Source organism: Eleginops maclovinus, chromosome 20, assembly GCF_036324505.1.
Source record: "Eleginops maclovinus isolate JMC-PN-2008 ecotype Puerto Natales chromosome 20, JC_Emac_rtc_rv5, whole genome shotgun sequence".
In the NCBI taxonomy this organism is placed as follows: domain Eukaryota; kingdom Metazoa; phylum Chordata; class Actinopteri; order Perciformes; family Eleginopidae; genus Eleginops; species Eleginops maclovinus.
The window spans coordinates 10951875-10974952 of NC_086368.1; the positions used below are offsets into that span (position 1 = coordinate 10951875).

Here is a 23078-nt window from a genome sequence, read left to right on the forward strand (position 1 = left end):
CTTCAAGGCCAGAGGAAATAGGCTTCCCGCTGACTTTCATGCTGCCTTGAGCTAAAACTGTTATCAACAGAGGGTTGATGGAATACACTGGCATATGGTGTTGGACAGATGGCCGTTAATGATCACACAAGAGCTTCTTGCATTTTAATTGTCATCAAGTGGGTTCAAAATACGAAATGAAAGATTGTTAGATTATGAGGTCATTTTAAAATTGAATATATTTGCATCAATAACCCATACTGTGCCATCACTTATGAGGCCTGAGGCAGGACAGGTGCTATAGCAAAGGTTAAAGTAGACATGGCTAGAAAATGGTAAAGGTGAAGAGTTTAGAGTGGCAGCCTGACTGAGCTCAGGTCACATTACAGTGAGTCTGCTGCAGAGTGTGTCTTGCAGGCAAGTGAAAAAGAAAACATTGCACACAAACACAGGCGTAAAGTTCAATAATTTATTCAAAAATAAGTCATTATAAGAAGTCCAGAAGAAAACTGTTGTGTTTTCGGTGCGTTTTTTTTTTACATGGAAAACATTCATGTCAGTGTTAAGGCATGGTAAGGCACTTTCATTTTTTAAATTATGTCACATTTAGTAAGATTAAGGTCACGGTTTGAGAATTGTTTAAGGTATAGGGATTCAAATTCTTTAAACTTTTAAGACTTGGTAGATTTAATAGAACAACTTGTTTCGAATCAGTAAAAACAATGTTTTCTGTCTGTAATATGACAGAAGCGGGTCAACAAAGCAGCACAGGTCTTTTTGGTTTGAGATTTTAACATGAAGGTCGTCCGATTTAGACACAGTCTTCACCTAACATGCCCCCTGAAATGACCTGGGTTAGACAAGAGTTCTAGTGTTAATCCTTTCTCAACTTTCACCTGTTTATTGGGCTGCTATAATCCTTTACATGTGCTCTGGATGGTCCTGCAAACATTTGATGAACTCTGCGACTGGATGGCCATTGAAGCAGATATTGTGAACAGCAGTGAAAAGAGGAAACCTGGAGAGGCAAAATAAATAATTTAACAACAATGGATATTACCAAAGAAAAGGGTGGACATTTTAGGAAATCGGACTATTCGCCTCCAGATTAGAAGATTGATGCCACACTTACGAACTCATTACACCACTTGTCGCTTTTGTATAAATGAAAGAAGCAAAATATGACAAAGCAAACAGTTTTCTCCTGTTTTCAGTCTTAGCCGACACCATTTGCTTCATATTTATTGTAATAACATGAGGGTGGTGCCAATGCTCTCAGCTTACTCACAACAAGAAAGGTTACGAGGGAAATATCCCAATAAATATCCATATTCATATAACATTTTTGCATAACGTGATGTGAAGACAATCATATTAAGTACCGGAAGCATATTCAAATGGACCCAGTAATACTGACACGTATCAGTAATTGTAGTAATGATAAATGTCCAAACAAGCCATATTGTGGATAATATCCTCTTTATAAATTATGAGACATTCACATTTGAGTGCTTCCCATCTTTGGTCGATACCTTTTTAAAAACAACCAATTATGTCCTACTTTCTTTAACTGTGACACCTCTATAAATACCTTCACCTAATTACTTATTTGTATTTACTTAGTTAAGGTTGTATACCTTCTGAATGTCATCATGGGTGTGTGTGTGATAATCAAAGACAAACTTACTTCTCCACCAATTTTTTCTGTTCCAAGATCACGTGGACCTCTGATGCAGTGGCTGGACCCTGAAGCTTCTGACCGTTCAGCAGCTCGTTCTCTAGCTGCTCGATGCTCTTAAAACAAAAACATTGTTGACATTTTGTAAGTGTTTGGTAATCTTTTCCATGAAAAAGGGAGTGATAAAGACAAACACAGTAAGAGGAAATGTGTTTACTTTTCCTGTTTTGGCGAAAGCCTCTCCAATCTTGCGGTTGCGTCCACCGTAGCAGGTTGTGATGAGGTCAGCGATGCCACAGCTCTCCAGGAAGGTGGCAGGGGAGACAGGGCAGTTTGTGCAGAAGATCTTGGCGAAGGCGATCATCTCCATCAGCCCGAGACGGATGACCGCTGCCTTGGTGTTGTCGCCAAATCCCAGGCCATCACAGAAACCTGCTCCCACTGCCACAATGTTCTGCAGCAAGCATGAGCTGCTGTCATTGGGTTGCACTTTTTTCAGGTGCGGGTTAGTACTAATGCACCAAAGGAATCATTGTTCAGATGAGAAAGCATTTTTTATCTCTTCAATGCCTTTAATGCATACACATACCCTGTTGGATACTATCAAAATATATCAGAATCACAGTGAGATTATAAGTGATAGTTTTTATTTATCGATTCTGCACCTTCAAGGTGAGCAGATGTATCTCTTCAGCATGAGATTTTAAAGTTCTCCATAGAAGGGTTTTAAAGTAAATAGTTTAAAAGGTTTCTGAATCTTAACAGAGGCAATTAGATGGTTAATGGTTAAATAGATTTATAAAAAAAACATGATCTCCTGCATGGATTTCTTTTGATCTCTAAAGTATTTTATGACAATTTCAACATTTCTGCATTTTTAAAAGCACAGACATGACATTGACATTTCTAAAGCACTCGAGAATGTGTTTTGAAGGAAGAAAAGCTAACCTTCAGTGCCCCGCAGATCTCAACAACATCAGCCTCCTCCACCACTGTCACACGGAAATTGGTGGTCTGCATCAGCTCCTTCAGCATGGGCCCGTGGGCTTTGTCTTTGCTCCCTGTGTCCAAAAATTACAAATAAATCAGCACCATTCTCCATCATTTAAGAAATATATGCTGTATCAAACAATAAGCATGCGATGTTAGGACTAGACAGAGCAAATAAAACTGTATTGTTCTGTTAAAATGTTTTTGAAATAAAGTTAAAAGTTCTATGTTCAATATTGAGGATTTATTTTCGAACACACCAAAATGGTTCAAAAGTGAGTGTAAACATGTTTTGTGGGCTTAATTTAAAAACATCAACACAGCGTTTTCATGTGGTCATTAAAACATGGGAAAACTAAATCTGGGATATGACATTACACCCGTTAGATGATCACTTTGACCCATACAGTGTTCATTTAATATGAAATATCAATCATGCATGTTGCCCACTGTTGTTTCTTCTTAAAGTTGCTGTTACCGTCTAATTTTGAAAAAATAAAACACAGTTGTTTCTATGACGACAGAGACATGTATACTGTAAGAATGCATCCAGACTCAAAGCAATACTGTGCTCTACTTTTATAGTAAAGTCCTTTCTAAAGGACAAAATTAAATTTGGTTCCCTTAATTATAGGCACTAAATGTCCATCTGTCGTCCGCACCAATGGTTGTTTCACAGAACTTCTCGTCTGCGACCTCGTTGGCGATGTTTGCTCCCATGAGGACCGTCGTTGCGATGCCCAGCTTCCTTATAATGACCTCTGAGATCAGCTTCAGCCCCTCTGGACCCGCATCCACCCCCTGGAGCAGGAGAAAATAAAAAAGTGAAATTCCTGCTCCAGAATAATACAAATCTGGTATATTTCCAAGTTGGTTCCAGCTATAAATACTTGCTCTGATGTATTGTTGCCCAGTAAAAAAAAAAAAAAAAAGAATAGAAAATAACAGAAAAACACAATTAAAGTATTAAAACACTTCTAAAAATAGTTATGATCTTCCAGTTAAGCGTCTTTGAATTTGAAGTTTGATATTTTATATTTTATAAATGTATTAAAGTTCTGTACACATGCTCTGTGTGCATCTTCTATTAGTTACAATGAAGATTGTTAAGTAAAAAAGTTTCAAAAAAGTTTCCCATAATTCCACAGCAATGTATCATATGTCAAAAAAATAAGAAAGATGTTACCTTGATGAGAGACATGCCTACAGCATCCTTCTTGATGTGGTCTTTAATGGTGTCACACACTCTCACGATGAACTGGTGAGGGACCACGAAGATGAGGATGTCGGCTCCTTTCACAGACTCAGCTAAGTCTGGAACAGCCAACTGAAGAAGAGAGAGGAAAGATGGTGAGACTTTCTTTTATAGAACAACACCAGAAAGTCGTTCAAGTAATCCAAGAGTGTTTCATGCTCACCACATTGGGGGGCAGCTTGTGTCCGGGCAGATATTTCACATTCTCGTGGTCCGTGTTGATAATTTCTGTGAGTTTACGGCCATTCACCGTCTCCTCGAACACCCACATGTTCACTGTGGTGTCGAACCTGTCATACTTGGCTGCGTTGGCACCCACAATCTTGGCAATGGCAGAACCCCTGTGGACATGGAGATACACAATGACGGACAGCGGCTTGTAGTACTTCAAGTTTTCAAAGATGAAATGTGCTGATATGTACAGTGGAAGAAATAAGTATTTGATCCCCTGCCAATTGAGTTTACCCATTTACAAAGAAAGGAACAGTCTGTCATTTTTATGGTAGGTTTATTTTAACAGTGAGAGATAGAATATAAAATAAATCCAGACATTTACATTAAAAAAAGATATAAATTGATTTACGTTTAATTGGGGGAAACAAGTATTTGATCCCCTTGCAACCAACAAGAATTCTGTCTCCCACGGAGCGGTTAAATAAGTCCTCTTGCTTTAAAGTACAATTACTCCTGATGTCAACTTGTTACCTGGATAAAAGGCTGTCCACAGTCAAGAAATCAGATTACAACCTCTCCACCGACCAGACCACAGACAGGTCTTGTGATCATGGTGGAACTAATGTCTAAGGACATCAGGGACCAGATTGTAGACCTGTGCCAAGGCTGGAATAGGCTACAAGACCACCAGCAAGCATCTTGGTGAGAAAGAGACAACTGGTTTGATTATTAGAAAATGGAAGAAGCACAAAAAAGCACATCAATCGCCCTCGGTCTGGGGCTCCACAATCAACGATCATGAAAAAGGCGAGGGGTCAGCCAATAACTTCACAGGAGGGACTTGTTAATGATCTGAAGGCATCTGGGACCACAGTCACCAAGAAAACTATTGGTAACACACTGCGCCGTAATGGATGAAAATCCTGCAGCGCCTGCAAGGATCCCCTGCTCAAGATCCCCTGGAGGAAGAGACATGCTGGCTATTACCCCAAGAATACCATTCCCAGCATCAAGCATGGAGGTGGAAACATTGTGCTTTCGGGGGGGTTCTCTGCTAAGGGGGCAGGGCGTTTCACCACATCGAGGGGATGATGGAGGGGGCCGTGTACGATAAAATATTGTCTGATAACCTCCTTCCCTCAGCCAGGACACTGAAAATGGGACATGGATAGGTCTTCCAGCACGACAATGACCCAAAACATACAGCCAAGGCAACTAAGGAGTGGCTAAAGAAGAAGCCCATTAAGGTGATGGAGGGGCCAGTCTCCGGAACCTCCATCCCATAGAAAATCTGTGGAGGGAGCTGAAGCTTCCAGTTGCCAAGCATCAGCCTCCAAACCTTAAGGATTTTGAGAGAATCAGCAGAGAGGAGAGGAACCAAAATCCCTCCTGAGATGTGAGCAAACCTGGTGACGAACTACAAGAAACATCTGCCCTCTGTGCTGTCCAACAAGGCTTTCTCCACCAAGAACTAAGGCATATTTTGCAAGGGGATCAAATACTTATTTCCCCCAATTAAATGCAAATTAATTTATATCTTTTTTTAATGTACATTTCTGGACTTTGTGTTTGATATTCTGTCTCTCACTGTTAAAATAAACCTACCATAAAAATGACAGACTGTTCATGTCTTTGTAAGTGGATAAACTAACTCAATTGGCAGGGGATCAAATATTTATTTTCCCCACTGTAAATTATACATGGCATTAAATCAATGTCATACTATTATGTGGTCCTGAAGTGATATAAGAGGAAATTATAACAAAAAGTTTTCAGAAATCCATTCATAGGTTTGACAGTTTATTTAGATTCTTCTGAAATTACTGACTTTTTATTTATTCATGTATTTTAACCTAAAAAAGTTATTTGCATTAATTAATTAAAAGTTGGTTTTAGATTATCTGTGGTTGTTTATAATAGTTGGTGATTGATAAAGTATAAAGACAGTAGTGTAGCTACAAATAGTGAACAGTTGTTTAATGACCCGGGAACCTTGACATTTGTAGTGAAGAGATTCAGTGTCACATAACTTGAATTGTTTCTAAGACGCTTTCCTGGACAAGACACTACAGGTGAGAAAAAGAATACCAAGAGACAATTATCTGGCATGAGAGGAGATGTATTTTAAGACTGTAGGCTATTTAATATCAACATAACATGGGATAAGAGCTGCAGTAATACATTTTTTTACATACATGTAGTGTTTGTTACGTGTTGCTTATAATACTACATTCCTTCTTTTTTGTAATTAAACTTTTGAATGCAGGTCTTTCATTATTACTACTTTACTTTTATGTGAAGTATCTATTTATATCAGTAATACTACAGAATGCTCTGTCATGCGGGTTGAGCGATATCAACACCAACTGAAGGCTGACTCGGTACCAATATTGCAGTTATACAAAGTGGAATATGCCTTCTAAATAAATATGTTGGGGGTGTTGAAACACCAAAGGTTAAACCTATCTGCCAAAACAAAATCCACGTTGCAGTTTAATAACTTTATATTCATTATCTTTTTTTTATTTTTTACAAAGGATAAAGATGCATTCTTTCCTCCAAGATTAAATTGTTTTCAACATTAACCTAAGACTTCCACTGAGTGCAGAATTAAGTTTAGAGAAGAAAAATACCCATATAGTGACACAGACTTACTTTAAGGTAACGATGAGAGACATGCCTATTTAAACTCTAAACTACTCACAGTAAACACAATAAAGTGAACATAACTTTAGAAAGCTTCACTCACCAGTTACCAGAGCCGATCACACAGACTTTCTTCGGTGCTGCCATGATGTGTTTGACCTTCCAGACGGAGTTGCTGCTGTTGCGGAGACCCACTGAAGCCGGGACAAAGTATATTTATACCGGACACACAGTTGAGGCTCGGTCCGCCCTCTGCTGCTGGTTGGTCTGCTCGCTTGTCTCTCAGGGACTAACTCTCTCTCTCTGTGGCTCTCTCTCTTTAACATTTGTTGGTTGGAGTGACAATCATGGGATAAAGTTCTAATAGAAATGCTGGTCCATAATACATAAAGACTACATCTGAATTAATCAATCAGCAGAAAAATAATTTACAACAATTTCTACAATAGTCAATTAATAATTGATTTACTTGCTTACGCTTCTTTAGATGTTCAAGAGTGAAATTAAGTAAGGGAAAGTTACTAATTACATGTATTTAATTACAATATTTAAGTTATTCACTTTAGTTAATGTTCAGATAAGAATTTATATAAGAGAACACATTACTGAATAAAACTAAATGCCATGTTGGAGATTAAATCATTGGTTCCCGACTGTTTTTGCTTATGACCTCAAAGCATCTCTCCAGCTGGGCCTTGGTTGCTTTCAAAGGTCTTTGAGTTATTAGTAGTTTCATTAGAAGTGATTCAGTCTCCAAAGATCTCAGATAGTTCATTTAAAATACTTTTCAAGGACACTTCCAAGTCAAAACAATGGACTAAACACAACTGTAGATAAACTGTAACACAACCTTGAGCAGCTACAGCAGAAAAATGCTGCTAATGCACCACCACCAGTATTAATAATTACTATCATTATTTCGGCATAAAAAGAAGAAGAACATTTTGCTATTGATCATTTTCTTAAATAGGATTTGGAATGAAGACGCATATTGTAAACAACTATATTAACATCGTTGTCCTGGTGTTTGGGGAAATAATTTCAGTACATATTCCACAACAGTTTTTGTGTTTTGTCAAAGTGCACTTAACTGGTAACATTTGAGCAACTAACAGAACACCTAAACGATATTTTAAGCATCTTTGAGAGCAGTTCTTTCTTTTAAAACAGAAAACTGAAAGTCATAAACAGTGTAACCAATAACTTAGACGCAACAGTACATTTTACATATCCTTTATTATAACATAAGAACATACAGAAAAATAGGTTTGGTCCATGAAAAAGTCTGCAGACTCAAATAGTACTACAGTTCCCCCAGTGTGGCTTTTTTTCATCCCAAAAGGTTCCCCCCGCTCATTTCAAATCATGTACCTGCCCAAACCCACATTAGTGTATTCTTGGAATTGGTTAATTAAATGCACACGCAGTAAAGTTTCAGTCAGGACTCATCTGCCCCCTCTGACAGGGAAACGACCATTAAGCTCAACAAGTGGCCAGTCCTCAGCCGGCGTACACAGAACCTACAGCTCTTTTTAAAATCGTGTTCATGGCTTCTCTGCACATATTTAGAAATACACAAATCTAAAAAGCAGAATATTTAACTTTTCCCAGCTTGCAGGCAACGTGAATACCGTTTCATCCCGCAGAGCAGCGGTTCGTCAAATGTGACTGCCGTCTTTATCTCGAGGAGAGGTCAATCACTGCGCGAGCTGATGAATAATATAAATACTGGTTCAACTATCTGAGCGTAGACAAAGAGTTAAGAAAAACATCTGCCAGGATTAGAGATACAGTTATACTTCACATCCATCTTCAGTTTTTTTTTACTGCTCAGTATTTACAAAACTATATAGACTAGAGGTACTCATACTAGCTACTTCCTTGATAATCTGTACTAGATAACAAGACATGTACTGATATCATAATACCTATTTTAAAAAACAAGAATCATCAATAACAAAAAAGGGGGAAAAAAAGAGGAAAACTTCATACCAAATGGCACCCTTTACAAAAGTTGTATATTCTTCCATGATTGAGCTTTAAACGTCTCTCATACACCAGACTGCGGCACAAAACCAACCAATGAGAGCTTAAGAAAAAGGTACACATGGACAGCCAATGTGCAGCAAAGCAGCTCAAATGATTACAAACACAATCAATATCCAACTGAATGGGCAAGGGAGTGTCAAATGTTAGTTTACTTTTCAAAAACGGGGAACAGGGCAGAATCAAAACACTCCAGCTGATTTAGGGTCATTTTAGAATCAGGTCGCCCTCTGCTTTTTCATTTGTGTACAGTCTGTACGGTTGTGTGTGGGCACAATGTGTCAAAATGAAAGGAATGCTTCAAGGTAAGGCTTAGACATGCAAAATATATTGTGCTCCAGGAACTCTGGTGAGGAGAAAAATGAAAAAAAAAAAAGAAAAAAAATGGAAGTAGCAACAAGACCACAACAGCAGTCGTGCTGCAGGGTGAAGAGTAAACACAAAATAAAAACAAAGACATCCTATATAACGGTAAAGCCAACTACTATCTATGTCTCTCTAAGTTTGCCAGAAAACTCTGGGAGGAATTTATTTTTAACTTCCCACACATTTGTTGTCCCTCTTGGACACTTTTGTCTAGGTGTTCCTGATGCCGAGCGCCGTCTCCAGCTCCTGCCTCCTCTGCTGGACCTGAGAGACACGCGGAAAAAATGTAAATCAACAGAACACGATGCACTGAGGAAAAAAAATCAATAGCCACTATAGAAACAAGAGCTCTCAGCCACGCTACAACACTGATGAACCGGTGAAGATGTAATGCTGACCTTACTCAGTTGCTAAAAGCCAACTATTTTGATTGCTTAACTGTTTACCTATTCATTTGTGGAGCATAGACACTACAGATTCAATAATTTAGACTGTGTATAAAATGTGTAGGAAATTGCTTTTCTTGGGCAATGAGAGAAAATTCAATACGTTTAGATATGGATTGTTCGTAAACAATGAGACACTTCTGTCACCTTGAACTCCGAGCATTTATCACTATTCTCAGAAATAAATAAAGAGATCAGAAGAGAAATAGTTTCAGCTCCAGAATTGCCTGACATGTAACATCTGCAGCTCTTGAAGATGAAGATTCAACTTTATTGTCATTGCACAGAGTACAAGTACTAGGACAACGAAATGCTGTCTCTGCATTTGACCCATCCTAGTGTTAGGAGCAGTGGGCTGCCATTATGTACGGCGCCCGGGGGAGCAGTGTAGGTACTGATGTCATAGCATTTTTACACTCAATACGACAAAGTCAGGGGGAATCTAAATCTCTGCACACAATTTCATAATTTATAAAGCAGTTTTTGAGATAATTAAGTACCAATGTGTATAAAAGAAAATGCAAATTATAGCAGGGGGGATAAATTGGATTACCTTGGAGTAGAAATAGCGGCAGACCGCCTCCTGAGCCCACGGCTGGTAGTAAAACTCGGCTCTCCTCTCTTCTTCTGGGTTTCCCACCACATCGGTCATGGTCTGTGAGCAGAGACAGATACGTTTACTCAAAACTCAACCTTAACTGGTGAGAAATAAAATATCCCGGCTCATGAAAGGATTAATAACATCTATCAAACACTGACCGCAGCCATGAAAAACGGTTATTTTTGTTGATTTGGTCGACAGTGAAAGCAGCCAGTGAGATCTAACTGAATTTGTTCACTCTCCCAGCGTGGGTCTGAACAACCACTGCAGGAGGGTGACAGCTGGGCAGCAGCTAATGGCTCACTCAGCAGACGGTAGGAAGCGAACGTGAATCGAGTCAGACATGTTATTAAATGTTTCACACTCCATTTTGACTTTGGCCGCCCGTGTTACACCCGAGTGAGCAGCATGAACAAACTGTCCTCGCAGTAATGTAATTAAGTCCTCTTTGGAAACATTTAATCCACAAATTAGATCCAAAGTCTCCAAATATTAACCTAACATGACCTCAACAATTTACTGAGCGTGTAAAACCAGAGGGTATCTGGGCAACTGTTGTTTTGATGTTCCCTTTCCTGAACCTTGACATTTTATATCTGACATGAGCTGTCCAGAAGACGCGTTTTATTTACATTCCTTAATTGTTATACTTGCTGCGTTTGTGGGTTTTTCAGATAGAGAGTCATGTACTTTTATACATCCCAAATAATTGAATTCCTTTAGTGGACTTCACAAATCTGAAGCATATGCCATCTTTAATTGTGAGCCCTTCCATTCAAATTCAAAGTCTACAGGCAGAAATGATGTTTCTACAAAGGGAAAATATGCATTACATGCCAAATGCCGTCAGCAAAGTGTGATCAAAATAATATTAGGCAGGTTGGTGGAAATACAGCAGCACTTGTCACTAAAAGTCTTTTAGCTGTAAACTACTTTTTTATCCAATCATGGATTTCTCTGCTAAACATTTACAGAAAATGGCAGAACGCTTACTATTCTGAATTACTGACACAACAACTATATATCATCTTTAAAACTTCACCCAATTTAAACTTTCTCTTATTTAAAATCCCACAAAACCTTTAAGGATGCCTGGTTCATTAACAACAGCAGTGACATATGCCATGACGTTCATTCTTATTGTTTCGACTCAGAAGCGACATAGTTCCTGTACAGATACTGGGCTCCAGATGAAAAGTGATTTGAGCTCTCCAAGAGAGGTGACGGACAGACCCACCTTGAGGTCTCTGCACTGGGACTGCAGCCAGTCGTTGATAAAGCCCTGAGGATCTCTGGCGAAACTCAACATGAACTCTCTCTGGGTCTTCAGCTGGTTTATGGTCTCGATGGTTTCATGGATCTGAGAATAAAGAGAAGGGTTAACAACTACAATGTATGGAAAGGAATATTGATGCCACGGAAAGATGGAGAACTGGTGATTCTTTAATAAGCATTTTAAATCCAGTAATCCTCAGATCAGCAGTCTGTAAACTGTTAAACAGCACCAGAGGTATTTTCTCTCACAGGACAGTATTCAGAGGGAAACGAAGACTTTGTGACAAACTGTTTCTGATATCAGGCCGTCACCACAATAAAGTCACAACATGAATGGCGCCTATCAACTATAACCAAGCTGCCTTTATAAACAATGCAAAGACTAAACAGTAGAACCGTCTTTAGGGGAATGTCTCCATGCCATATCGATGCGATTACAGCCAAGGTAATAGCAGTAGGCAGGAGGACAAGAAGACCTGACTGACCTCAAAAACTCTTAAAAGAAGGCAGCGTTTCAAAGGCAACCATCTAAGAGAGCAGATGTGTGTGAAATTGCCCTCAGCAGGCGCACAAAAAAAACTGCTCGGTCGATGAATAGTAAAAGGATCCAATATAAAAAATGCCCGTTCACATTGCATTTAAAGCGAGAGTGCTTGAAATGGCCTTTACGCTGCTGCAGCAGATGGAAGTTGTCACAAAGCGTTAAGTTAAATGAAGTGCTATTCAAACTACTTCCCCCCCAAAAATGGTTCTTCCTCTCTTTGTGAGACATTGTTTGAATTCAAGATTCAGCAGGGATTTAATAAATCAAAGCGCCACAAAAAAAGAGAGCAGAGAAACACTGCAGGAAGACATGAAACCTGACTCCCCTACAGGGAGGGGACACATCTGCCTAAAGCTCCCTGCTGTACCTTGTTATCCAGTCCTGCTATTTCCTGCTGACTGGCTGTGGACAGCAGGAAGGAGTTCATCTGGGTCTTCAGCGTGTCGTCCACCTCCACGTCTATGTCGTAGCAAGCAGTCTTCTTTTGGTCATTAGGGTCCACACTACGAAAGAATAGAGCACATTTAGTTTTAGTAGCACGTTGATATGCCGCATTATTCCATGAGAGATGGGGGAAGCCCCATTTCTCACGTGGTTTATTTGTCACACATTGCTGTAATGAGGTTACCTGATCACATGGTTGATGATGATTGGCTCTGGGGGCATCAGGAGGGCATGCAGGCGCTGCGGGATCTCAGAGAACTTCATTCGCTGAGTCTCAAAGATCTACAGAAAGATTAAAAACACACACTTTGTGAAGCAATTTCAAATTTGGAGGCTTCATTAAATTGAATATGGTGCGGCAGGGAGTATTTTTTTACCCTCACGAGTAAAAGGCCAGTGGGATTTTCCATGCAACTATGTGTAGCTCCGCAGCTTAACCTCTACTGTGCCACTTACTTCATCTATTCAATGTTTATTTTTTACGGAAACAAATATATAGCCACCTCTGTCCCGTTCTGTTTTTTTATCCTGGGGTGTGTTGGTCTCTCTGGTATTAGAATCTGTTGTCACCATTTTTACAGATAGTGTGGGTACAAGAGTAAAAAAAAAAAAAAAAAAAGCATAAATGAGCTTTAAGACGAATGACTCGTTCCACCTCACCACATTACAAATCACTGCTTTTGTAACAAGAAACGGTCAGCTAACAAGCAAATGTATTTCATATGTTGACATTGTGGCGATTCAGCGTTCATTTTCCAACATCTCCTGTTTATCTTAAGAATGAAATGCAGTGGGAAAGCAGCCAGTGACCCAGGAAGAAGAGACTCCATACAAGGACAAGAGAGAAGGACTGTACAACAACAAGAGCAGGAGCCAACCGGCTGCACACACCATCAAGTTAAGAGAACAGAGTGTATTTTAGAGTCCATTGTGGATTTAAAGGCGGGCTGCGTTACTCACCTGCTGCAAGTATTTGTCACAGTTGATGAACTCGCGCTCATGAGGGTCTTGGAGTTTGTGGGTCTTGACATACTGCCACAGAGCCTGGATGATGACAGGTCTGGTCTGGGTGTGGATGCCCAGCATACGAGCCAGCCGGGGGTCCAGCTTGAACTGAGGGGGCTGATTGGTACACAGACAGATTAAAGTTAGGTCTATCTGCTATGAGGATTAATTGTCCCTTTCATTAACCCGTGCTTCACTATGAACATATTTGGCTTTTTCAATAATTGGGTTTGATAAGGATGATGGCATAACTTCTGGCATGGGTGTGATTTTTTTATTTTATAAAATACATCAGCTACTAGTCTTTAATAAAGTGTGAAGTCAAATTACAGACATTATCCCTGTGAATTTAATTAAAACTATCAATTCTGATCCAACCACCGTGACTGCGTACATTCATATAGGCTGTCACTGTAGAGCCCTGGCTCAAGAATTGTCGTTCTGTTTTTGTTATTTCCTGGTCGAGCCCTTTTTGCATGTTTATCCTACGTGACAAATAGATGCATTTTTCTGGTTTCCTACACATAAACAGAAATGCATTTAAATCAATGTTAATAATTACTTAATAATCCCAGACTGTGGAAATCAGATGCTAGCATTTCATTTACTGAGGATAATTCTTTTTTTTGAGATGGGTGGGTTACTATATAAACAAATGGACAGATGTAAAAGATTAACATCTGTATTTTGGGAATGTTTACAGAGCAAAAGAGGCAACATGAGCAAACCACAGGACCCCCTGAGAAGCAGGCTAACCCCTGAGCATGTTTCACCTGGTAGTCCAGCATCAGCAGGACGGTGCAGCGGACTCCCACGTCACCAGGTCTCTTCACCTGGAAACCATCAGTCTCCTGGGTGGTGGCAGTCCTGTGCCACTAAAATCAAATAATAGTACATAATGATAAACCCATAAACATTATATATAGCAACTGTTCAATTGTCGCTCATCCAATAAACACCTATTCATTACGATTTTAATTACAGAAAATTGTGACGCTATAAAAAGACGAACAAAAGACATTATCCACAACAAAATATACTCCCTGAACAGAAATGTGGGTTACTGTTGGCAGATGTGTGAATTGGGGAACAATTAATGATCTTACCTCCACAAGGTGATTATCTGGGCCATACAGGTCTTTGTCCAACTCAATCACCAGAGACTTGAAGAAAGAGGAGAACTTCCTCTTCTGTTTGGTGGCTTCATACTTGGACACAGCCGTCTGCAACCGTTAACGTTATTGGAAAATATTAATGCAAGCATCACAAAATCTGTTCAAAGCTGGTGACCGAAGATTTAACATGTGGTTGGTTCAAAAGCTGTTTTCTGAAATAACGGGCTATACTTAAAGAAAAACTTGACACAGAAAAACGTCACATAAAGAAATATATTTCAATCATAAAGCTCACATCTTCCAGCAGACGCCCCTCAACACGCAGCTCCCATGATGCAACGGTGCCTTCTCCATCCTCTGCATCTGGCTTTGCGGGGTTGAAGGTGTTGGATATGAAGATCCGAAGCTTTCTCTTTTGCTGGAAAAAGAAAAACAGAAAATAAACTATAAACTGATGTTCTTGTTTTATCTGGTCATTTAATCGAAACAGACTTCATGTGTAGACTCATAACCAGTTCAAAAACGTAAACTGCTTCCTAAAATATCAGAAGTAGAGTTATGTTTCATTTGATTAGGTACATCAACGAGGAAAATAAAGTACCGCAGCTGTGACAGCGTGCAGATTAAACTAAGAGACAGACACATTTCATTGAGGAATGTCACAGGAACTGATATTTCCATATCAAATCAATGCCATATTTCTGTAAATATGAATGTACTCGATATATACTTTACCACAGGCTCCCTGGGCCAAAACTACCACATTTGATCTTGTTAAATGTACTTTTCTTGAGAAAATGTCAATTTATAGTGGTTTGAAGTAGATGAAGTCACAGAAATATATAAACTACAAATTAGAGAGGGAAGTGTGCCCTGTTTAACTTCCTATCAAAAAACAGAGTATAAAATGAGTGCATGTTGGAGGACACTTCATGGGAGGTGTTGTTTTCTGCCTGGTTCAAATTAGGTACTGAAAATTCCACTGCTATAGTATTGCCTATTTAAGTTCTGGTATTGTAAAATCACTTCTTCAACTTCGTATAAAAACTAACACATCTGCCAGGCAGGTTGTCCACCTTACTATATACCCCCCCCTTGACTGCTACCTCATAAAAATAGTCTGTTAAAGCAACAATCTTCATTTCCTGTCGACCCGTGGACTCCTAATACTGTAGACATTTTTATAAGCCTTTATTGAATCATTACTTTTAAATGTCCACTTATAGTGATGGAGGGAGTCCCCCGAGGTTATGAATGGCTTTGAAATTAATTTGAGGTCTGAGCCGGAGTGATTGAGGGATTTCAGGAGTGAAGAGCTTTAATTGAATGGTACCTTGATGGGCCTCTTCAGGGCTTCCTGAATGTCCAGCCTCTTCCGCATGATGGTCTGATCCAGCTTCCTCTCGAAAGCCAGCAGATCCATGTAAGCCTGAGACTCTGGGACCAGTTCCCTGATCTGGGAGAGAACAGATACTGGTGAGGACTGGGGTGACATTTGACCAAGCAGCACTCTCAGAGGAACACATCGTCAGTTCATATTCCATCCCCACAAAGCTCTTTAATAACTATTCCTGATTTTGAAGGTCTTTCATTACATTCAAAGGTTATAGTGAGGATTTTAGTTATTGTGGTTACATAAATCTTATTCATGATGCTGTTAGACCTCCCTGTAAATACACATGCCTGCCTCCCTTTATGTGTGGCAAACATTTCATATTTGTGAAAGGCTAAATGCAAAAAAATAATGGATTGAAGCAGAATATTTTGTAAGATTTAATAACTAAATGATCTTGTTTTAATACATTTTTACTTTAAAACTCTGACGTTATTAAAAATGTTTGTATTACACAAGCTGGAAACAATACTATGCAGAAACAACTGCAGTTGCTCTGTAATTTAAAGACAAACACAAAGATCAAAACACTTAAATATGTAGCTGTGCAAATATGTAGAATGAAGTGACCACATGAGTTACCAGGTTTTATAGAGATAAGGACGTCTAACATAAATATAGTTCTCATGCCATAATGAATGCATTGGAGAGCTGGCAGTTTCAATTCAAAAATGATTTGCGTTTAAACATTTAAAATGGACCCTTGAATATGCTCAATATAACAGAACCCTGTTCATATTTCTGGACAATTAAAAAATGGCTCACAACAACAACCAGAAGGGTAATATGGGCTTAGAATACAAATGTTAGAGAAGTACAAGAAGATAATCCTATATTAATAGAAGCATGTTTTATTCTAATGCATCTTGGACACCATCACACGGAAAGAGAAAGCCTCAAAAGTGAGTAATCACACGCATACAGCGAGTCTCTGAACAGGGCCTTAAAGAACCACCAACAGTCCTTTATTTCGAGCCACTTCAACATAAATAAAATAGAAAAGCAAATGTTATCTCTGAAACACAATGAAGGCAGGAATTAATGGATTGTCTGGGACTGCGGTTTGATTAATGCTCACCCTCTGAGGTAGAATTTTATCAGCCATCTTCTTCTTCTTTGTGCTGTAAAAACACATTATAGAAACAAGATAAGTGCGAGAGAGCAGAACAACACGGCATTAGCATAATCACAATTATTCAGTCCCCAATCTCAAGGGATTCAGTGGCCAGTGGTCCAAATACAAATGTAGCAATATCAGCCAGTTATTTAAATCATAGCAGCAGGATAAAATGTCATATATGAAAATATGAACATACTGTATGTATTTAAGCAGCTTATTTATAAAAAAAAAAGAAAAAGGAAAAGACCCAAATTACATATAGTCCACTGAAATAAAGCAGAAAAGAAACAAATCCTCACTTTTGAGAATCTGAAGCTAGGAGATTTTAGGCTTTTCCCCAATAAAAAAAAACAACTAAAGGTTTCTAATTCTATTTGTGTTTCACTCTTTGATCAACCGTTTCAGCTCTAACTGGTGTTCCAGGAATCGAGTTTGTATAAAAACACAATGGCATGATCAATAGCAATTTAATCCTCTGTTAGTCCCCACTGTGTGACGCCCCAAAGTATTTTCAGTTTACATCCATCAGTAAAAGTGGGAAAACTAAAGGTATTTCTTCAGTAAACTAGCTTTTTCCATTCAGAAAAGTTACATGTGCACATTCTTTCAACCAAGGTCAGGAAGGACAGTCATTTTTACAACAATAGGAAACAGGAACTGCAGCTGTATAGCGTGTCTGAGGGAGTGTGCAGCTGCAGGGCGGGAAAAACTATAGATCACATAAAAACAACATTTCCTCCACAAGCTGAAATCCCGATGCCTCACAGATGCATGTTAATAAAACACTGCCCATAAGTTAAGGTTAGCTCTGAATACTGATCTTCTGTATCACTTACTGCTGGTTGCGGTTCTGCTGCTGAACCTGCTGGATCTGTTGGGGCGCGGGCCTCTTGCGAGAGGGGTCCATCACGCCAGGCATCACGGGGCGAGACACAGGGCTGTTTCCGTATCCTGGGGGCCCCATGGCCGGCCCCTGTGGGGTCATGCGATTGGATGGGGGCATGCCCGGTCTCTGCGTAGAAGGAACATTTATTTTCATTTTTTTTAAAGATATTCCGAGCATTCATTTTTTCCCCCAGATCTTAAGCCTGGTGTTTAGAGATCATTCACTGCCTGTATTCATTTCTTGCCTTTGTCAAACCATTTTATTTCTTTTCAAGGTTTATTAAGGCTACAGGAATCTGATCTATACACCAACATACCCTGCGAGGTCTTTACGTTTGTGTAAGGGCTAGGTAAATACACTAGTGAAGCAATCTCAGACTGAGGTTCTCCTTGCTATGCCAGTTTCAATTCAAGCAGTACAGTAATAAATAAAACTACTTTGATATGGGCTGCCTGTTAAAGTTATTATTTTATGTTAAGCACACTTCAGAACACACCTGTAGCAGCAAAGAAGAATGTCAAAATGATTGAATGACAATATCCAGATACATTTGGGGAATGGCAAACGATGCTATTACATTACTCATAAATAGTAATATTGTACTGTGACTTATTATTGTAACAGATGCATTGTGTTGCGTCTGCTGATTCCCAGCCATATTTGCTATGATACATTAAAATGTGGAAAGGGCAGTCGGCTAATTAGCAGCACATATTTTGTGGTTTTAATAATTTATCAAAACCAATTTTGTACTTCACATTTTCAAGTACAAGAAAACGACACAGCATATTGATAATCAACAGCTCTGTACCATAAAACACAATATGTTCTTCTAGTTATTAAATCCCCATATTTTGGTCCTACAAAAAGAGGTAACAACAATTGGCATGCCAGAACACACCCTTTAAACTCACCAAGCCCAGCGCTAAGAACTCGAACAGGCGGCTTCTAGTATTAGACTGCATGATCGCAGCTTTCCCTCCAGCAGTCAGTCTCACAAATGAGTGAGATGAAGGCACTCTCTCCTCAGTATATGGTGGAGGTGGAAGAGTGACGGACATTGCCTTGTCAACAATACGAGCTAGGTGAATGCGCTCTGCCTTTTTCACACAGTGCAGTGTGGGCATATAGGGGTTGCATGCCGATCATTGAGCGCTCTTTACACTATACACCGGTGCAGCCTTGGTTTACAGGAGAACGACTCGTGTTCTGCAGCATTCAGAGTATGAAGCCTATTCGACTATTTTGTGAAAGGCAGCTTCTGTGAGTGAAAGCAGTCAAGGACGCAAAGAAAAATAGATGTAATCTCCTTTCACTAAAACATTTTTCAAGTTCCCTGTAGCTAAGCAGCAAACTCTTAGACTGTTGTGGACATATGCATAATGTCTTATCATTTATATCAAGATTTGATATACTAATGTGTATTTTAAAGAAACATCATGTAAGCTCAAGGCATACTCATGATTCAATACAATATGACTTAACCAGTCAAATATACACAGAGTAGAATGTTGAAAAGTTACAATCTGCTAAGGTCTATTGATAAATCTACAAAACAATGTTGAAGAAGGAGCATTTATAACACGACAACAGTCATTGAGGGCAATTAAGCCATGCCAAAAAATTCAGATTTCTTGCACACCTCAAAACATATTTCCTGAGATGCTCGTCCAATTCGGATCAATTTGGTTACGAAGCGATGTTAGAGATGACTATGAATACATGTTTTAACACTATGTTGTTAGTATATCAGTAATGTCTGTGGATCTACATCACATTCCTTATGGCGGAGTAAGCTATACAATTGGAGAACAGACTATGATATTAAGGTGTCATCTTCTGGCTAGGGCTACTTTTGGAACACCGTTAGCCTATATGCTGACACATGAAATTTCACATTGTGCAGTGTATCCAAAATAAGCCAAACGTTATCCGGCTTCATGATGAACTTCAATATTTGTTTCATTTTTCAACAGGTGGGTTGCCTAGCCCCCACTGGGTTTAAGTTTGCCCAAAGATTGATGCACCCAACCTTATATTGCATAACATTTTCTTTCCCTAGGGTCTGAAGTACACCTGCACAACAAAAAAAATCCATAAACCCTACTGTACTCTTTACAGCACACTTGTGGTGCAGTTAAGCAAACACTAAAAGTTTCAGGTGGCATATAATGATGCAATAATAACACTTCTCAAACTCCAAAGATGTACATGTGCAAGTTATATGTTTGTTATTATTATTGTTGTTGAGATATTTTATATGTAAAGATGTGTTGATTGATGTCAAACTGAGTATACAAAAGTGACACATTTATGTTTGGACTTTAATAACTGGTCTTGTGAAGTGCAATAACCATATATGTATTGTTTTACTCGTTACATAGTTTTGGGTTTTAAAACTATCTAAATAGGAGTAGGACCCCTGTGTCTGAAATGGAGTCAACTTGCTCGAATTGATTTGTTGTATAATACCTTTATCACCCAGTTGACACTAAGTTAAGCAAAGGTAGACGCTGATGTTGCAGGGTTGGAACACCAGCTTTCATGTACAACCAGACTACAAACAGACCGTGTGCAGCCTGGTTCTGGTTTGAGCCTGTTGTGTTACATGTGAGAGTCTGCAGAGATACAAACTGCAGCTCCGTGCTGCAGCCGATTCATTCAAAGTGGACCAGGTATTGTAACGTTACTATACAATGAAACCAACTTTTAAAAACCAACAAAAACTTGGACTTTCTAAAGTACGACGTTTGAAATTAAAGGCCCCATGTGTCCCATTTACAAACTAATCAGACAATTGTAAGAGTCGTTTTCAAGAAATCTGAAAGAAAAAGCCATAGGCTAGCGTTAGCAGGCTAAGCTAATCGCTACCGTGACTAACTAGCTAACCTAGAGCAGGCGGGAGGGTTACCAGATTCAAACAACAAACAAACTATAATAGTGTCTCAAACTCTCTGTTTAAAACGCGTCTGACCCGTGGGAACATTTAAGAGGGGCTGCCAGCAGCAACAGTGAGCTGTGGACCGCAGCAGTGTTGGTGGTGAACGCTAGCCGCCTGTGACAAAGCAGCGGTAAGAGGCTTTGTTCTAGCGGACTGGCTAACGCGTCAGCAAGCAAAGATGGAGTGATATCTCACCGGGTACCCAGGCCCTGGCATCGGGGAGCGGTACATGTGGTTCTGCTGAGCTGACGACGGTACCATTCGTCCCGAAGGAGTCCCGGGGCCCATGCCTGGTCCTGCGCCTTGTACCGGTGGTCCTGGTCCCATTGCTCCAACAACACCACCCGTCGGTGCCGACTGAAACCCCCCTCTGGCCGCCATCTCCTCTCAGAATGTCGCCGCCGGTGGAGGATCGGAACTATCGCGAGAGCGAGAGCGGAGTTTTGGGTTGTGGTAACCCAGCGACCCCCACTGGATAGCCGAGGTACCGTGTTGAGCTCAGATGGACCGTACTATGGTAGAATGTTTGCAAGTACATCATCTTTTATTCCACAACATTTATTACACACAAACTCTAACATAACAGCATCTCGAGCTCACATACAAAAACAGTAAATCTGTATCTCATATCGGAAATAAAGACTTAAATTCAACCTGTCAATCTTAAAAACAAAAGGACACACAGTGTGGCAACATAAAAACAAACATAACCGAACACAAAATAATGTGACTCATTCATTCAGTGCTGACCGGAAGAAAAAAAACATTTGAACGTCTTATTTTGTTCACTCAAATGCGTTGAAAGTCGTGTACTCCCACTGAATTTTTAATTCTCAGAGTGAAAAATCCTACCCATTGTCTTTTCCTTTCATCTCAGCAGGGTTTCATAAATTAGTCAAACAGCTCCCTTCATGATAAGCTGATCGAAATCACAACCCCTAGCACATCCATATTGCACCAGTGTCAGTTGACCTTCTTAGCGTACATAATATTATACAGCGCTTTTCATCTGGAAAGAAAATGTTGAACCTTTGAAGCAACTTCTAAATTAACTAGTAAACAACAAGTTGAGAGTGCTGTGGATGGCATCCAGTCAGCTACATACTGAAACACTTTCTTGTTTCCAAACTTTGATGTCATTACACTTCCCCCCAATTAGCATGAAGCTACCACAGTTCAAAACATGGCATCCTATCTGTTTGCATATCCTGCCTGTGTTTGATCAAAGGGTGCTTGTATGAGTGCATACAAGAGAGGAGGGGGTGTGTATTATACATTTTTTCTTTGAGCAAGGTGCATCAAAATCCTCATTCATGGGACATTACAGTGTCAGATTTGCTCCATTGTTCTTCAAATTCCAGAGGGGATTTAAAATCCTATGTTTGTAAGATGGCAGGTGATTAGGTTTATCCTTTTCAAGCGTGCTGACAGCCGGGATATTTAATAATAAGGTTTCATACTTTAAAATTTGAAAAGACAAATCAGGCGGACTTAAGTCTGAAATATGATACAGTGTCTATCAGTGCTGAGAAACTTGACTGCTCTGTAATTATCAATCCTCTTAACGAGCAGAATATAAAGTGGAGCCCAAAGGAGCCGGGCCTTATCTCCGACTAACGGCTCAGCATCTTAATTACACGGAGAGATCTGAGAGGATACATTTATACCAGAAACGTGACTCATCTGACATGCTGGCAGCAAGCTGGGGTGTAAATCCATTTCTGTACAGTATAGATCCAGCAAAAGTAGTCTGACGCAAGGTCAAAATAAAATGTTTTCAGTCAACATTACCCAGTACCCCTGGATAGAAAATCCCCCAAGCTATTGGGTTGTTTTGACTCAGTCTTTTGGTTATTTTCTATATATTAATGTCAGGAAGTGTTACAAGAATATTCAGAAATGTCTACTTGAGCCAATGCAGTGCTGGGTCAAAACAGCCCAGCACCGCATTGGTGCGTCACAATATTGGCACACAACTAGACCAGTTTTCACCCAGTCATTGTTATTTGATTAGTCTGAGTGTGTGCTTCTGTGTTAAGCTTCAGTACTGGAAATGACAAAACGCTGTTCACCACATTAAGAAAGTGTAAAACAAGAGCCTAATCTCCTTGTTGATGTACTGTAGATAATAAGATGTGATAATAGGATTAGAAGGAAATTGCCTCTGATATGAA

General features: G+C 39.5%; 2 protein-coding genes across 3 annotated transcripts; both read right to left on the minus strand.

The window, feature by feature from the left end:
• Window positions 1-434: 434 nt before the first annotated feature.
• Window positions 435-6966, minus strand: gpd1b (glycerol-3-phosphate dehydrogenase 1b). The gene is made up of 8 exons (XM_063911764.1): window positions 6826-6966; window positions 4066-4243; window positions 3834-3974; window positions 3310-3448; window positions 2606-2718; window positions 1875-2111; window positions 1667-1773; window positions 435-997 (listed from the first exon to the last, which is right to left on the minus strand). Exons 1-8 carry the CDS (start codon window positions 6867-6869, stop codon window positions 901-903), a joined length of 1056 nt encoding a protein of 351 aa, XP_063767834.1. The 5' UTR covers window positions 6870-6966; the 3' UTR covers window positions 435-900.
• A 973-nt stretch (window positions 6967-7939) lies between these two features.
• Window positions 7940-21328, minus strand: smarcd1 (SWI/SNF related, matrix associated, actin dependent regulator of chromatin, subfamily d, member 1). 2 transcript variants are annotated; one of them, XM_063911364.1, is made up of 14 exons: window positions 21100-21328; window positions 17914-18089; window positions 17036-17078; window positions 15898-16020; window positions 14860-14982; window positions 14556-14672; window positions 14223-14324; window positions 13405-13566; window positions 12948-13004; window positions 12629-12726; window positions 12368-12503; window positions 11419-11541; window positions 10134-10235; window positions 7940-9398 (listed from the first exon to the last, which is right to left on the minus strand). In XM_063911364.1, the coding sequence occupies exons 1-14, from the start codon at window positions 21283-21285 to the stop codon at window positions 9345-9347; spliced, it is 1602 nt and encodes a 533-aa protein (XP_063767434.1). In that variant the 5' UTR covers window positions 21286-21328; the 3' UTR covers window positions 7940-9344. The 2 variants fall into 2 exon arrangements, with proteins under 2 accessions (XP_063767434.1, XP_063767435.1); XM_063911365.1 differs by lacking the exon at window positions 12948-13004.
• Between the last annotated feature and the right edge of the window lie 1750 nt (window positions 21329-23078).